General features: G+C 41.6%; 1 protein-coding gene across 4 annotated transcripts in view; it reads right to left on the minus strand.

Annotated features, from left to right (window-relative positions):
* prkar1b (protein kinase, cAMP-dependent, regulatory, type I, beta) overlaps window positions 1-17,732 on the minus strand; it is a 64,601-nt gene that overhangs the window by 16,268 nt on the left and 30,601 nt on the right. For all 4 annotated transcript variants that reach the window (XM_032537397.1, XM_032537396.1, XM_032537398.1 and 1 more), the window contains 3 exons: window positions 12,189-12,250; window positions 6,231-6,277; window positions 2,156-2,314 (listed from right to left, as the gene is read on the minus strand). In XM_032537397.1, coding sequence (XP_032393288.1) covers window positions 2,156-2,314; window positions 6,231-6,277; window positions 12,189-12,250 — 268 coding nt within the window. The remainder of the gene's footprint in view (window positions 1-2,155; window positions 2,315-6,230; window positions 6,278-12,188; window positions 12,251-17,732) is intronic.

Below are 17,732 nucleotides of genomic sequence, written 5' to 3' on the forward strand. Positions count from 1 at the left end.
ACTTCAGAAACGGAAGAAAGAATCTTACTTGTCAGATGCTGAAATATTCCAAAACATCACACTGTTTGAGTATTCAACATCCACTGGAGATTAATGTGACACAATACAACTTTATATGCCTGTAGGTGGCGACACTGATGTGGCTGCTACTGACTTTAATTTTTGCTTCCAGGCAGGTGGACTGGTCTCATTGCAGCCCGCTCAATTTGGATGTGTTTGTGAGTGCGTTACAAGATAAGGTGCGCATCATCAATCTTCCTTTAAATACCATAATTTACCTTTCAAACATTTAGTAGCAGCAGAATTGTGTTGTTTGTTGTTTACGTCGTATGTGATACACATACCTACCAATGGTTTTACACTTTGTCACAGATTTACAGGTGGAGCTGATAAGCTGTAATAAAGGTAATATATTCAACATGTTTGTTAGAGCTTAAGGATACAAAAAGTGAGTTATGTTGAGAAACTGAATGTAAACATAACTCCACAGGGCACCTTTAATTTAAACTTTAATTAATGGCTACCCAACCAGGTTTCAACGGAGAATCATCCTGGGCAATAGTACAGTCCCTGACAAAAGTCTTGTCGCTTATCTATTTTGTACCTTCTATTAACATGCCTTTTAATTATCAATTGGTGTGGAAAATAGCTCATTTGAAAAGCTAAAACCCTCCCAAATATGTTCAATGCACTGAACTAAATAATTTCACGAAAAAAGATTTATTATTTAAACAAGACAGAAAGGTTAAATTTGGCAAGACAAAAGTTTTGTTGCCTATCTTACTACAAGTACTAAAATATGTCAGCAAATTAAATAGTGGTGCTGTGAGATTCAAATTTAATAACTTGTATGACTTCCATGAGCTTGAAGGACTGCATCCATGTGGTTTGGCAAGGATTTCATACATGTATTGATGAAGTCATCAGGAATAGCTAGGAAAGCAGTCTTGCTGCCTTCAGAGTTCATCAATATCTTGGTTTGGTCTTCCATGCTTCTCTTTCATCCTACCCACATATGCTCAATGATGTTCATGTCTGGTGACTGGGCTGGCCAATCCTGGAGCATCTGATCTTCTTCGCTTGAATAACTTTGAGTGGAGATGGAAGTATGCGAGGAGCACCATCATGCTGCAGAATTTGGCTCTTTATGGTTGAATATAAGAGGTAGCTAAGATTTCTTGGTATTTGAGACTATTGATGTTGCCTCCACCCTGCAGATCTCTCGCCACCCATACTGGATGTTACCCAGACCATGATTTCCACCACCAAACTTACTGTTTTCTGGGGATTTGGATTCATGCGGGCTCCAGTAGGTCTCCTGCATATTTGCGGCAAATGTGGTGTAATTCAACAGAAGATTAATCTGAAAAATCCACTTCTTTCCACTTTCCCTCATCCATCCTTTTAGCAGGCTGTGGGCCTTGGCAAATGCCACACAGTTTTTCAATTGTCTTTTGTTTAGTGCTGGCTTCGGGCACTGATTCGACCATGGAGGCCATTTCAAGACAGAACCGACAAAAGTTCTGGTTGACACAGGGACTTCAGGTGACCAGGTCTCGTGGAGCTCTGCTGCAGTAGAAAATGGGCTGGCCTTGGATTTCGAGCCAACAAACGGTCCTCTCGAGCAGTTGTCTTGCGGGGTCTGCCAGACCTGGGCTTGTGCAAAAACGTCTCCAGTGTCTTCAAATGTTTTTTTACTCGTTACTTGACCTGAGACACATTGAGGTGTCTGCCACATCAGCAGTGGATCTGGTCTTCAGCCTCTTGATAATCAAAACTTTAGTCTCAGGTGACTTTAGGCATGTTTGCAGATGTCTAGTTGCAGTGATGTGAAGGTCTAGTACTGGGGTTGTTTTATACACACCTGAGACCTAATGATCAATTATTAGTCACAGGTGACGAATATGATAAGGCGACTCAATGGGCTTTATCAAGCTGTGAATATTAGAATACTTTTTGACAGTTCGTTTTGCACTGAAACATTATTACAAAAGCTGTTGGGATTAAAATGAGCCATTTCTTGTAAATAATCTTGATTAGAAATATATTTCAGCGGCACTTCAGGTCAATTTGTACACAAGCGACAAGACTTTTGTCAGGGACTGTATGTGAAGCAAGCTTGAACCTAACTCAAAGTGCATTCTGAAGTTCATACCATGAGGATGCGTCGGTAGCTGTCTCGGTCAATGCCCCACAGTTTGAGATCAGTCTTGGCCTTGACGGTGGCAGCTCTTGGAGTCCCATAGATCAGGGCCAGCTCTCCAAAACTACCACCTTCTCCAATACTGGTCACCCACTCCCCGTTCACATACACCTGCAGACAGAACAAGAAACAGAGTGCTACATTTTAGGCTTAAATGCTTCTGAATAATGTCAATCATTGCTGGGTAGTTTGTGTGAAGAATTTTATTTTTATTTGTCTCTACCTGTCCACAGACACCTTCCCCAATCCTCTTTCTCCCCATCTGCCTCCGCTAGGTTTTTGGACAGTTTGATTTGCTCACTAGGCTTGTCACTGAGCATTTGATCCTCCTAAGCCCTCAGATGAGAACTCTAAAAGGCCTATATCCCTCTATCTCTCCATCCTCCCTGTAGTTTCCTCTGCCTGTCTTTTTAGGACTTCCTTGATTGGGAGGTGATGGAGAACAGAAAGCCGTGGTAGACTTTGTAAGTCTACTCCGTATAGGCACCACACGCTTGTTCACCTACAGACACACAACACAACAACACACACCACACACACACACACACACACACACACACACACACACACACACACACACCTCTATTTAGGCCAGCCACTATAGCTCTACAGACAATACAACCTCATTGAGACTCATTCAGGCTGTCTCTGGGGATGTTACGGTTTCACCTGTCGACACACTATCCCCTATCTTGTTGACTTAAAAACACAGAGAGAAAGGAGAGGGAGGGAGGGAGGGAGGGTTTATCCCTCCGGTGGCTGTGAATTGCCAGAATTGTTGCAAGCCATTATCCAAGGCTCAGAGCAGACATCAGGGGACTCATCCTTCACTATAAACTGGGGTGTCTTCAAAGAGACGCAGAGTGCTGGCTATGGTTACGTCAAGCTTAGAAGAACAATCATATGAGTGTTTGCAAAAGTGCTACAGCAGAGCATACAGTACAGGTAAAAGTATTTTTTAGCTGCACAGTTTCCCTTTCTAGTCCTAAAGCATCTCCCGACCTGCAAGTCATTGTTCTGTCTTTATGGACTGTTCTTATATAGCGCTTTTCTAGTCTTAACAACTACTCAAATCGCTTTTACATAGTACAGGAACCAATCACCACTCACACACATTCACGCACTGTGGCCGAGTCTGCCATACAAGGTGCCACCTGCTCATCAGATAAACAGTCACACAAATTTACACTCCGATGGCGCAGCATCGCCAACTCAGGGTTCAATGTCTTGCCCACACTGCAAATTATTTGGTTCTTACAAAGATAAAAAAAAAAACTTAATTTAGAAGTGTTAGATAATTTATCTTGTTTTCAGAGTGAATTTCTTAATTTAAGTGTTTAACTTTACACTATAATCTTAAATCAAGTAAACTTGCCAAGTGAAATTATCTTGCTGCATGGACAGATAATTTCACTTGTTTTCCCCTCAGATTTAGTGTTTTTATCTTGTTTTTAGACACCCCTTTTTTGCAGTGCAAGGAACCCTCAACATAGAACTGGAGGGCCAGGGATCAAACGACCAACCTTCCGATTGGCAAGCAACCGCTTGACCCCTGAGTCACAGCCGCCCCGTGTGGTGTACATCCCATTAGGTTTTACACACACTGACAATCAGCATTAAATCCTAACTGGAACAGGTATGGAAGAACTTGCATGATAGCTGGTGCAGACTGTAAGGACTGAAATTGGAAACACTTGCACTGTATCGTGTCAGCACTATGCACAAGGTAACCTGGAGTTCATAATGAAACAATTCAAGTCTTGAACCAAGACGTATGCTGTCTCACAGCTGTGACTGAATTTTCAACATACAAACATCTACAGCTGTGTGTGCCTGGTGGTAATTAAGAAGCAACAAATCAAACATTCTGGAAGGTGGATGAGCAGGCAGTGTTACTGTGTCTATCTGTTTGTAGTTACTTGGAGTGAGTTTCTCTGTGCATGCCCATGGGCTGCCTAAATGTGTGTGAGAAAGTGAGGGCTGTCTTTATTTGTTTTCTATTTGGCTGCAATTAATTAATTTAAATAATACTAATGATAGTGCTAATAATAAATAAGCATAATTGCTCGCATTACGGTAAAAGTACTTGAGTACTTGAGTGAAAGTGAAGTTATCTTAAAACCATTGCTCAAATTATATTGTATTAAAAAACACTTATATCGGCTTACAATTACATTAGAGTGTGTTATAAACTATTCATTAAATATCTAGATACTGATTATATATACTAAATAGGGGGACTTAAAGTAAAGTGTTACAAGATACTCATTCTATTTAATTAAAAATTTCATTTTGGAATGAAAGCTTTAATTTCCTTTGTGTGTGCACCCATTTAAATACAGGCCAATGTCTGTAAGTGAATACATTTGTGTGCAGACATGGAGGGGTGTTTACATCAGTGGCAGTGGTTGTCAGCTTTCAGGCAGTTTATGGGATGCCAGCAGATATACACCCCTATCTAATGAGAGACATCTCCACACATTAATAACCTCAGGACTGAGCTGTAAGTAGTTCAGAGCCTGAGCTGTGGCTGGGAGGCAGAAGCTGTCTGCAGAGAAAGAGGGGTTGATTGTAGGGAGAGGTGAAGGAAACGCAGATAAGCAAATGGGTGAGGCCAAGGATAGGTGTCTTCCTTCAACTTGGGTGCAGAATGATAGGATCCTGGCTGTTGGAGCAGATGGCTAAGATTCACTGTTGGCAGACAGAACAGGGTCCCAGAAGTCCTAAAGTCCCAGCCCATAGTGAGGAAGAACTGTGAATCTAATTTAAACAATATAAAGATAATATTGTGAGAAAAATAAGAAAAAGAGCGTAAATATAAGCATATGATATGTTGCTACTGGAAGCAACAAAATTTCCCTAACTTCCGGTCTGAGTTAAGGTTACACAGCTTACAGAGAGTTGTACAGACCAATGTATGGTAACACCCAACTAGTAGTTTCAACACACAGACTGGTGGAAAAGAGACAAGCCACAGCCTGTGAGTAGTGATAAAAAAAACTAAAATGATGTTTCTAACTAAAAAGGCCTCCATTATGAGAGTGGGATTATCACACACTCAAAATCAGATCCACATGCACAAGACCGAACACTGAAGATAGCTGAGAAAAAGAGAAATAAACACTCAAGGAAAGACAAAGAAGGTAACATCCCCACAAAATGATTAGGCCCAAACAACGTTTCAAGGATGAAATGTGGCCTTTTCAGTCTTATAAAGATGAAGAAATATAATCCAGTGTGCAAATATTTTCAGTTTTCTCCTGAATTTCCTATCTTGTGCTTCAACTAAATATGGGAATGGATATGCACAAAGCTACCCATCTGTAGAAAACAATATAGGCCCTTAACAGTTCACCACAAATGTGCTATCTAACTTATCTAATCACATTTGACGAGACATCACCTAAAACAATGGAAGTCAATGGTAGTTAGTTGTTATGTAGTCTTTCTATCAAGGCACCATCTCTGTATTTATAAACTTCCTTCTGTCTGTCTCTCAGGTGGGCACGCTTGGCCAAGCTTGCCACCCCGCTTCTCTCCTCTTACCCTCTGTTTCTGCTCACCACTGTAAGCCGATAAGGTCACTTCCTGTTTAACTTTCCGTCAAGTCCTGTTTTATCTTTCCACTTAACTCTATCGCTCTGCGTCAGGCTCACTAAGACAAGAGTTCTTTTTAAGAACTTTTTGAGTTCTTCGCTTGGCTGCCTTCACAGTGCGCTGGACTCTCTAGCGCCATGTTCAGATTGCCATCGGAGTGGAACCCAACTTTGACAAGAACAAAACATGGGGTGCAATCCAATACAACCTTTTCATTGTTAGAGGAACACATTGTCTCAACATGAGTAGAGAAGGTTTGGTTTTTACCTCTAACTCAAATACCTTTTGTCTTACCCTTGAAAACAGGTGAATTATTGCTCATATTGGCACACTGCATACTGGAATCATAATGTTTTTTTTTATAATGGTTTGCTATTGTCAATTTAACTTATAATGAAAGACTGTTTGTGTCTCTGTGTTGGCCACTTACGTCCACTTCACCTTGGTCAATCACATAGAAGTTGTCTCCTTCATCGCCTGTAGGGGAGAGACAAGGAGAAACACAGGAGATTGTGAGAGAGCACAAAAATAAGCAACAAAAGGTACCTGGAGCTACCAGCAAAGCTTCGACTTCCTGTTACTTCCACTTCTTGCTTAAGATCTCAAAGGAGGATTTTAAAACCATTAAACTTAAATGGGTGCATTAAGAGATTACAATCATTTGTCAAACACTTGTGTTGGAATCCCACTTTCTGTAAACTGGGGAACCCAAAACAATCCTGAAACTTCTGCATGAAAACACACAAGAACACATTTTTCACACAATGTCAACTTCCAACCTTACAGTGTTAGCTCCTTAATGCTGCTTACCTAGATTAATAGCGAGAACTCTTAAACGGAGATGCCTTAGCATGCAGAGTGACACCACCTCTGTATGATATAATTTTCAGAGGGAATTATGAAACTACAGACATCATCTTTATTTATTCTGTTCATGACGTTGCTACATACAGACACACATTTCCTATTAGTATTTAAGTAGTCCAATTCAGATCTAGGTTTCTTTTTTAACAGACATAGAAAATGAGACTCATTACGTACCACAAAAATGGACAACTTGGCTTTCTAAAAAAATCTGTTTTGAGCTGTGATTTGAAGGTGGGGAAAGAGTTTATTTAAGGTTTGTGGAGGAGAGTTCCAGAAACAGGGGGCTGCACGGCTGTAGGCTCTAGACCTCATGGTTGTTAAGCAGGCAGGAGGAGTTTTGAGCACGTTGGACTAAGTTCGGAGAGTCCGGGAGGTTGCGTAGGTGTGAAGGAGGTCAGAAAGTTATGGAGAATCTTATAAAAAAACTAGTCCACGCCTTTGTCTCCTCCAGACTGGATTACTGTAACGCACTTCTCATCGGGATCCCTATCAAGAGTCTGCAGAAACCGCAATATGTTCAGAACAGTGCTGCAAGGATCCTGATGAGAGATGCGAAGTATGACCCATCACGCCCATTCTCCACTCACTTCACTGGCTTCCCGTTTCGGCTAGGATTGAATACAAGGTCTCAATTCTCACCCACCAGTGCATCTATGAAATGCCCCCCCCTACCTGAAAGAACTACTCATCCCTCACACTAAACACGATCCATCCGCTCAAACAACCCAACCCCTCCTACTTCCCAGAACTAAGCAGCTCCACCATGGTGATCGTGCATCTGCTCTGCCGCTCCTCGGACGTGGAATGCCCCCCTGACCATCTAGGGCACCACAGACTTTGAGACTTTTAAAAAAGGACTAAAACTCAACAAAAAATGTCTTGCACTATTTATAGATATTTTACACTGATGTTTTTTTACCTGCTTTTATGATCTTACTGTAGCACTTTAGATTTGTTTAAATGTAAGTGCATTACAAATAAAATTATATTATTCAGTGTGCCGAGGAGCTGCATAACCAGCACTCGACAATGATTATATTGCCCATACTTATTATTATTATTTCTTATTCTTAATCTTCCCAAATTTTCCTCCCGCTACTAGTCCAAAGCGTTGCCAACCACGCGCAACACATTCACCGACATGTGGTATTGATCGGGATGGTGTGCTATGTAGTTTCAACCATATTGCCGCGTGGTGTTTTTAAACGAAATCGGCAAAAAACGCAAAAATCTCTCATTGACTTTGAATGGGAAATGTTCGGAGAATCTCTCAACATACTCAAAACCCCCCCTCTTTGGGACCCATGCTGCGTCGCCATACTTTAACGGAGAAACGTGATTAAAGTTTAAACCGAGACAAGACTTTGGTGTTTATTGGGGCTGAATGGGCGTTCATATCAACCACGGTTTCTCCCAAATCCCAGTTTACGTTCTGTCCCTTTTTTCAGAACCGCTCAGATTTTCCAATGTGTGTGTATGTGGCGGAATGTTCAGAGCTAAGAGTGGGAGACGAGTGAGGGGCTGCGGTACGGATCTCTGGAACGTTTTTCCCGAACAATTGCTCTCTCTCCTCAATTTTTAATTCTTCAGACTTCATTATTGGTCAAATGTAGGAATCTTGTTCCGGTCCCAGACATGTACTATGAAACTATCGGACTTAATTGTTGTCTGTGATCTACCACGTCAGACAGAAATTATGAAAAAAACATTTAGCTGGGGACGATTCATGATTTATTTTCTCTCAAACAAATGTCTCTCTCCCTCCAGTTTTACCTTCTTTAGACATCATAGTTGGTCAAATGTAGGGATCTTGATGCCGATCGCAGACATGTAACTATTGGGTCTTCGCCTAAACACTTTTCGCGCTAGGCTCACAACTGCAGATAGACAACATGGAAAAAAAATCTGGCTCCCTCTCTGACGAATCACCATAGCAACCGGTTGTGTTACTGAGAGCAAGGGAGGGCTGCAGGACGATTCTCTGAAACAAACAATTCTCCTCCTCCTCCAGTTTTTCATCTTCAGAATAATTTTTGGTGAACATATCGGAATCTTGTGCCGGTCGCAGATTCTAAGTAGGGAGTCTGTCAGACTAAAATTCCTTGCGCTAGAATCATAGCACAACCAATTCTGACACACACACAACACACCTTCACACCACACGACACAGACACCACTCAGAGCACCACCCCTACATGACCCCTGTTCCTGGCGGCCATGTTACCAACGACTCCTAACTGATGTTTCCATTGTGTTGTGTGTGTGTGGATGGGCCCCATAGCAGGCACACTGATAAAATTCTGCGGAATTTTCTAGTTATTTATTTTATTATTATTAGTCAATAGATATTTGATAGGGAGCCAGTGGAGTTGTGGAAGGACAGTGGTGATGTGATATATGGAGGGGATTCTGGTGATGATCCGGGCAGCTGAGCTCCGGACCAGTTGGAGTTTATGGAGGAGCTTGTGAGGTAGACCAGAGAGCAGAGACTTACAGTAATGTATATAAGAGGTGACAAGGATGGCGGTGTTGACAGGTGTGAGAGATTGGCGGAGATAGTTGTTGGTATGCAAGTGGAAGTAAGATGACCTAGTAAGATTATTGATGGGAACTTTAAAGAATAGTTTGCTGTCGAGGATGACACCTAGGCTCTTTACTTGGGGCTGGGAGGGACTATGGAGTTGTTGATTACTACAGAATAATTGTGAGACTTGGTCAGAGTGGATTCACGCATCCTGTCAATACAATTTAACGGTGCTGAGAAAACGGGGGCGGGGAACCACTGGATATACTCTCATCTGAACTAAATGCATGTTTGATGTCAACATTTTCAGAAACGTTAGGTTGGAGACCTTAATTTACCTTTTGGGCCACAGAAAGAAAAATACAAAGAAAATTACAATTAAATTAAAGAAAATTAAACCACCTACACTAGCAGTCAGTCTGACCGGCAGTGAGATGTTGCTGTTAGAATAGGAGTAAGAATAATACTGTATACTGTATCAGCTTCATTGGCTCCAGCCAACATTAGTTTACTTGTTTGTGGTTTCCTCTTTCTCTCAGTAGCTAGGTCTGCTTCAACTATTTCTGAGTTATTATCAAATGTTGTCCACTTTGCTGGCTGGATCTCTGTTGTATCATTGACAGGGGCATGACCCTTGTAGTGAGCCATGGGATCTGGTTGGTTGATGTCTACTAAAAGCATCTAGTCTGGAGATAAGGCAAAAAAATGGTGAAGTGTTCCTTTAATTATGGTATCTGTTACATGGGGCTCAGGGTAAATTGTGAAAAAGGATTCAGAGCCAGATACGAGAGCACTGTGAAGCTCTCCCTGCAGCTACCTCTTACAATAGGACACAAAAGCAATTCCATTCGGATGTACATGTGTAGTGGGTGATGATGCATGAGTATACATGACACAAGTATGCATGTGTATGTATTTTGTGAGTGTGTGTGTGTGTGTGTGTGTGTGTGTATGTGTATGTGTGTTCACCTGAAGATTTGAAAGGCTGAGAGCGCATAGTGTGTAAAGTTCACAGGAGTTCACACAGCTAATTAATACTGAGCAGAGAGTGCTCGTTAATCATACAGCTCTATTTGTCACACAAAACGCTCCTTGTCTGTCTGATGGTCTGTCCCTGTGGAGACCTCACACACACACACACACACACACACACACACACACACACACACACACACAAACACACACACACACACACACACACCACACACACACACACCACAACTGCTGCAACCTGGCCCTTTATACCCTCTTTTCTCTTCTTTCTATCTATCTCATTTCTCTTTCAATTCCTCTCGCTCTGTCTTTCTTCTTTCTTTACTCTTCTGTTTTTATACTTTGGTGCTCTCTTTGGTCTTTGTTTAGCACACTTCCAATCCCCTGTGCCTGAGAGTGCAGGCAAAATTTGACAGGAACATGCAAACACACACACACACACACACACACACACCACACACACACACCACACCACACACACACACACACACACACACACCACACACACACCACACCCACACACACACACACACCACACCACACACACACACACCACACACCTTGTTTCAAACACAAGAAATTGATGTTAAACTCTGTAAGGTTCTTTGGCTTTGCTCAAAAGGAAAACGTGGGTTACATCCTCAACCTCTAAGGTGTATAGGTAAAGGTAAAGGTATCCATAGTTCTGTGCATCGTTAAGCTAAACATGTCCATCTTTCAAAACCGATTTAATTTTGAATTTTTTTCTAGAACCAATAACTAATTGCTTATATAGTAAGTGCAAAATTGGATATATGTCAGAAATAGTTAACTTGACTAGATTAACTTAACTAGACCTGAAAAGATTAACTTGATGTATTAATTTAGACAATCGATTATAATTAAAATACCTCCATACTCCATTTTGCACGTTATGATATTCTCAGTTTGTTTAAATACCCCTTGGGAGACAGAGTCAATAACTCCTAGTTGTGTCTAAATAGTGTGTGATGGGCCAGTAGGAGGGGTGTTTTTTTCTTTTAAGCTGTACAGTAGTCCAGACATTAGCAATGACATCAGTGCTGTATGTACTGAATACCACACTCTATAGTGTATATAACAATGGGCTGTCTGGGACTGGGGGCCCTGCAAAGTTAGCTAGACTTAATATCACCAAATTAGGACTGATATACCCCTGGATGCTGTCTTAGAGAATGTGTATGTGTGTGTGTGTGTGTGTGTGTGGTGTGTGTGTGTGTGTGTGTGTGTGTGTGTATGCGTTTGCATGGCATGCTTCACAAATGTAACCTAGGTGATTTTATGCAGGTGTGGACACGGTATTAGCTAAAAGTGGGCATTTGTCTGTGAGAATGTGGGTTTTCAGTGTTTTGAATATGTGATTAAATGCGTCTATGTCTGTGTTTGATAAGAGTTTGAGTGGGGGGGGTACTGAAAAAATACAGCCTGGCCTTGCTAAGTTCTGTGTTCCTTCAAACTCCATAGATGTAGAGTGAAGGCTTCGACAACTGTGGTTAAGGCAGAAGAGAGGGACCTGACATCTGGTGCAGACTGAGGGAATGTATGAGTGGGACAAAGAGAGGAACAGGAAGGGAAAAGGGAGTGGTAGGACAAAATGAACGGGAGAGGCAGTGTAATAGATGAATTCTTTGAGATTAAAGGTTCTTTTTTTATTGCGGCGCAACAACCAGCACTTAGTATTTTCCTGACTTTGGAATTTGCTTTGCCCATCTGCATGGTATTTTGGTGGCCAGTGCATGGTGCAATGGTGAGAGGGGACGCACAAACAGATAGTAGGCTCATTTAAATGAGGCAGTACAAAGTGAGTTGTAGGGATTTTAGAACAAGATTTTGCTGCAACTTTGGCAATTTTGTCAACAACAGCGAATTAAATATTTAGAGCAAATGTGCAGAAATTGAAACTTTTTAACATTACTAACATACCAGTTCCACAGTTTACACATCGTTGATTCCCTGAATTTATTTTAAAAAAACAGTTACACTTACCTTGCTGGATGACTGTTTCCCCCGCGATGTGGGTGACTGGGAACATGGCATCAAATATGTCACTGGAGGAGGAGGAAGAGAGAAGGAAAGAGGGAGAGACAACACAGTTATTTATTACCAACAAACCTGCTAGCATGGTGAATTACACCATAGTTCTTCTGATTCGTTTACTGGCACACACACACACACACAAACACACACACACACAAAAACATTTGCACGCACCCACGCAAGCACACATACACATAAGAATTTGTTATGCAGAAGGGCAGCATGATGGAAAAGACAGGGCAGCCATCCCCGCTATATCAACTATATCAACTAGCATATCCAAAGAGACAGGCCTGAAAACTGGATGACCCCAACACACACACACATTTGAACAAAATGCACGCACCTGAATGTGTGCACAACTGATTTTTTCATCATCTTCCACATCCAAACAAACACCCACTATATTCAGGTAAAACCATCATAACGAACCAACATATGACAAAAAGATCAAGTGTGTTTTAGTCCAACAAACCCAGCAGTTCTGTTCATCATCAGGTTCAAAAACATAAATTCAACAGTTTTGTTTTGACAATGACATTCTTGCTACTTATCAATTACTACTGGTGTTTAGACTGAAGTTTGTTAAATGTAAGTCCCAAACATAAGAGATTATTATCATAAAATTGCAAAGCTTCAGCCACAGGCTTTCCATCTTTACATTAGTACTGCACATAGACTGGAATATGACCCTTATTTTTCAACACATGATCAAAGCCAGTTTTTCTGAGTATATCTTTTGGCGCAAAGAAAACATACAAAATGACGGCTGTGCCTAAGCACTTAATTTCTGTTTCAGCCTGGCAGGGAAAGCGCCTGTTAGACTGTTCCTAATTGGGCCGTTTGAATGCATGAAGCCTCAGCAGATTAAAGTTCCACTGCTGAGATGTGTTCGGACAAGAGAAAACTCTGTATCCTTCCTCTCCTCCTCTCTGCCCCTCTCTCACCTTCAGGGTATATTTATCTATCTAATCAGTTGCATACCACCCGTCTTATAGAAAATATTTAAAAAAAGAATAAGAGGGTCAGGCATATAACAGACATATAAGACCTGTTGAGTGAATGTGGGGCAAGTTTGAGCCCGTTCTTGAATGTACATGTGTGTGTGTGTTTGTGTGTGTGTGTGTGTGTGTGTGTGTGTGTGTGTGTGTGTGTGTGTGTGTGTGTGTGTGTGTGTGTGTGTGTGTGTGTGTGTGTGTGTGTGTGTGTGTGTGTGTGTGTGTGTGTGTGTGTGTGTGTTTGCACTGGTGTGTCTACGTCTGAGTATATATTGCCTATGAAAACACACAGGTTTGTACAAAATAATGTGTGGGTGTTGAAGATGTCTGTGATTGTGACAGAACACTACACTATACCGATTACACAGCCAAACACACCTATTGCTGAACACTACCAACATAAAAGTGTTTCTGCCCAGTAAAAGAAAGTGCAGGTCAACAGATGTTGGGGAGATCTGAGGATGTTATGCAGTGGTTTGGAAGTGAGCGGAGCTTGCTGGTATTTGTTTATGTGACACTGAATAAAAAACAGACTTAAGTAGGTGGATTTGGGCCAAATACACCCACAGGTAGTGCAATGCAGCTGGTCAGTGACTCACACACACTCGTGTTCCAAAAACACACTTTCTCTTTGAAGTGCAAAAGCCTGGGCTAAAAGATGCACAGACACACTTAGGTACTCTCCAACCTCCATATATGCATGTGGTTCTATGCATGCAACCCATACACTCAGCTGTGCATTTCACACACTTGTAAGTACTACAACATACAGTATTTAAGCACAGACATTCGCGATGAAAACATGCATTCTTGTACTCTTGTATGACACCCAAACTCACCCGCTTTGATGGTGATTAGTCAGGGCAACATCTGTGTGTGCCCTCAACTCTCCTCACATCTGTGACCACCTGCGCTCAGCGTGAAGTCTGTTGATTCAGGGAGCTGGTCACGTATAAATTATAATGTGCGGTCTATGAAAAAAATTACCTTAGCAAAAATTAAAAATCAACAGAGAAGACCAATTCAACGTAGGAATAGAGTAAAAGTACCAAGGGAAAATCGACACATAAAAATAATATCTTCTTTGGGACAAGATATATATTTATATATATGAGTTCTTTCGTGGTGGTGGTGATGATGATGTTGTTGATGATGATGAAGCATCACGCAGCTAAGTAGGATGCTCGAGCCTGAGATGCACAGTCATGGTGAGAGGATCAAAGGCAAGCTAACCTGCGGTTAGGTAATTACCCTTGACCACCTCTCTCTTTCCATGCCCTGCCTCTCGCTCAATGCATCGCTGAGCGCAACAAAGACACTTATGTAGGTAATTACTTCCCCTCGTCTCTACCTGTCTCTCTTTCCCTTTCTTCATCCCCAACTTCCTCCGTGTCTGTTCTCGATCACTTTTTCTCTTCCTCTACCCTCTCAATTACCTCTTTCTTCCCTCAAATTCTCTCTCTGCCCCACCTATTTCTCTCATCTCTCGGTCTATCGCCCCCTCCCTGCCTGTCCCAGATGAAGTGATTAATCGTGTCCTTTCTGCTACCTGTAGCCCCTCTGACCTTATGTAAAGGGAGAGAAACCCCCCCCCCCCCCCCCCCCCCCCCCCCCCCCCCCCCCCCCCTCCTCACCCCACCCCCCACCCCACCCAACAATAGAGTTGCTGTTCTGACAAAGACAGACAGAAAGAGAGAAAGAGACAGAGGGACACTACAGATTCTGAGGGGGCTAGGAAGTTCACCACCCTAGGCAGGGAGACAAGGCTTGTGTCATGGTTGAGATACGTGGCCATACTTTCCCTGCATGCAAGGACACTAAAAAATGCAAAAATGCATCCATGTAAAAGCCCAATTGTTTTAATACTATCCTTGCTGACATCATATTGATCTTGTTTGAAATTCTTACAATCCGTCCCATTCTGCACACACACCCTGTCCTGATGAAAGATGCAGTCATGGATAACATCAAAATGGATACAATTAGACAGAAGAGAAACCTTTATGTAGCACCATGAATTGCAGTCTGCTGTGCTGCTTATGAAACTGTGCTTTTTGTAGACTGATTAACCAAGCCACACAAAAATGTAGCTCCCACTTCAGGTTGCAAATATATATATATATATATATATATATACATATATATATATATATATGTGTGTTTGTGTTTGTGCGAGAATGAATGGAAACGCTTATGTGTGACTTCACACAACAACGCAGCAACAGCCTATTATTGTTCTCAAACCCCCATAAAAATGTGGTTAGCTTGGGGGATTTCAGTCATTAATGAAATAAAATCAGGCCTGCTTGTTGTAGCTTGATTGCTTGTTGTTCTTCCGAGTTGGCGTTGGCTGCCTTTCTCGCTCACCTTTTCCCTCCCTCCTCTCAATCTCTTCTACATCACAGCTGTTTATTTGTTCAGCAGCAAACGTCTTATTTCTTACACTACTACTTCAACACACAGCACCATCATTATTCCATTAACACCAAGGGGATCTTTAACAGCATGTCTTTATGTTACATAATGGGCCACAGAATGTCGAGTAACACAAGCCCTTAATAAGGAACCAATCCAGAATGCTCACTCGTCTGTGGGAAGACGTTTTACAATAACAAACAAAACAATCAACAATTGCACCGCATACGGGAACTTCCCAGCTCTCCAAGTTGTGCTTGGCAGAGATGTGCCACTGGTTTGGCGGGCACAGCGCTAATGCCATAAGTGCTTGAAGGATTAATTTTCACAACCACAGTTGATAGTAATTCAGATTGCTGATTGTGGCAAATCAGAACAATAGTCATTGTTTTGCAAGCCTCCAAAATTTAATTTATAAGTACTGGCCTGAGGACACCAAATGTACCCTTGAATTTGTATAATATGTGTAAGTTCTGTAGGCTAACATGGTGATCCTTCACCTGGGAAGCCAATGTGTTTATGTAATATGTTTTTTGGGAGTCCTGGTGTCTGGGGCACCCGAACACCTGAGTGACTTGGTAATGTTAAACAGAATCTATGCTGCATATTTACTGTAGCCTACCTAGAAAGCTCTTGGAGGACGTCACTGTATACATTCTCAACGACTTAAACAAAGTGTCTGGTTGCTATAAAAAAGCAGTAATGTTGTACTGCTTTTTGTGTGGCTGCCAGGTGAAGAGTTGTGATTAGTCAGCATAGTTTGTTAAGCACAAGCAAAAAACAAAAAAGCATAAAAACATAAATTAGGTTTTCACTGATGATGGAGGTTAACAGAATTGATTCCTAGCCTGTTGTGTGATTCATTATGGGTATATCACAGTGAGATGGAAAACAGCTTTATGAGGCTGACTAGTGTGGTGTACAGTTTAATGTCCAGAGTTTAAAGTTACTAGCTAATTACTCACACGGAACAATCAACTCACCCCACTGAGCTCTGATAGTGTGGACACAATTACACTTGCCTTTTAAAACCATGGAATGACATAAACTGGTATGCACATTAATAAACTGATGCACTCACATGCAAAAACGCCCAGCACTGACAATAGGCAGTAGTACGACAGTGAGTAAGAGAGAGAAAATGGAAGAGATGAGGTAGATATAATTATACAGCAGGGAAGCAGTCAGGAAGGATATTTATGACACGAAAGCTCTTGGCACGTACCCTTTCTCTCCCAAGAGACCTAGAAAAAAATGGAGGGAACAAGCTATGCTGCTAGCTGCTAGCTGCTGTCCATTTCTTCACATTGGTCTCCAAACTCCAAGAGCAGTGTGTGTTGTCTCTTACTAATCACAGTCCACCAAAAATATCCTCTCTGACCACCAAATCACAACCGGAGACTACTTTTAAAACTTCAGTGGTGGTGGTGAACAATAGGAGTGGAAGATTCTTCATAATACAGAATGATATGAGAAGATCCCAAATGAAGAAAACATGTATTTATTTTTTTCATAACTGTCATTCTGAATTGTAATTTATGTTAATATGCATTAATATATCTTGTGACAAATTGACAAGTTGATTATGGTTTATGGCCGTAGCTTGTGGCTGTACCATATTTTCCTGTCCCCTTTAGTGCAGATATACAGTATTTAAAAAAAAAAAACTCTATAGAACACTGTTGAATATTTTTCCTTGGCTCCTCTTTCAAGGTCTGGGCTGATGTGAACTGGCCTATATTGGGTATACAGGCAACCATGCATTAGAGAGGTGGTCCTGGAGGTTTACAGGTGGCCATAACGGTTGACGGCTGGTGGCAATGACCACTTAGACATGGTCAACAATGTGGGAGGAGGCCAAGGCCAGGCAAGGAGGAGAACCCTCAGTTCTCCAAAACTCAACAGGCTTTTTCCCTATCTGCCCTTGGCTTCAGTCCTAGGGGCTTATGATAAACATCTTAAACTCCAAAACACACGTAGTGTAGCTTAGGGCCATTGCATACTGAAAATATTTTAAGTCCTTTAATAGAAGTGTTTCGGACTGATATTCCTGTCTCTAATCTAAGGTTTAATGGAGTTA

Source organism: Etheostoma spectabile, chromosome 15 (genome assembly GCF_008692095.1).
Source record: "Etheostoma spectabile isolate EspeVRDwgs_2016 chromosome 15, UIUC_Espe_1.0, whole genome shotgun sequence".
NCBI lineage: Eukaryota > Metazoa > Chordata > Actinopteri > Perciformes > Percidae > Etheostoma > Etheostoma spectabile.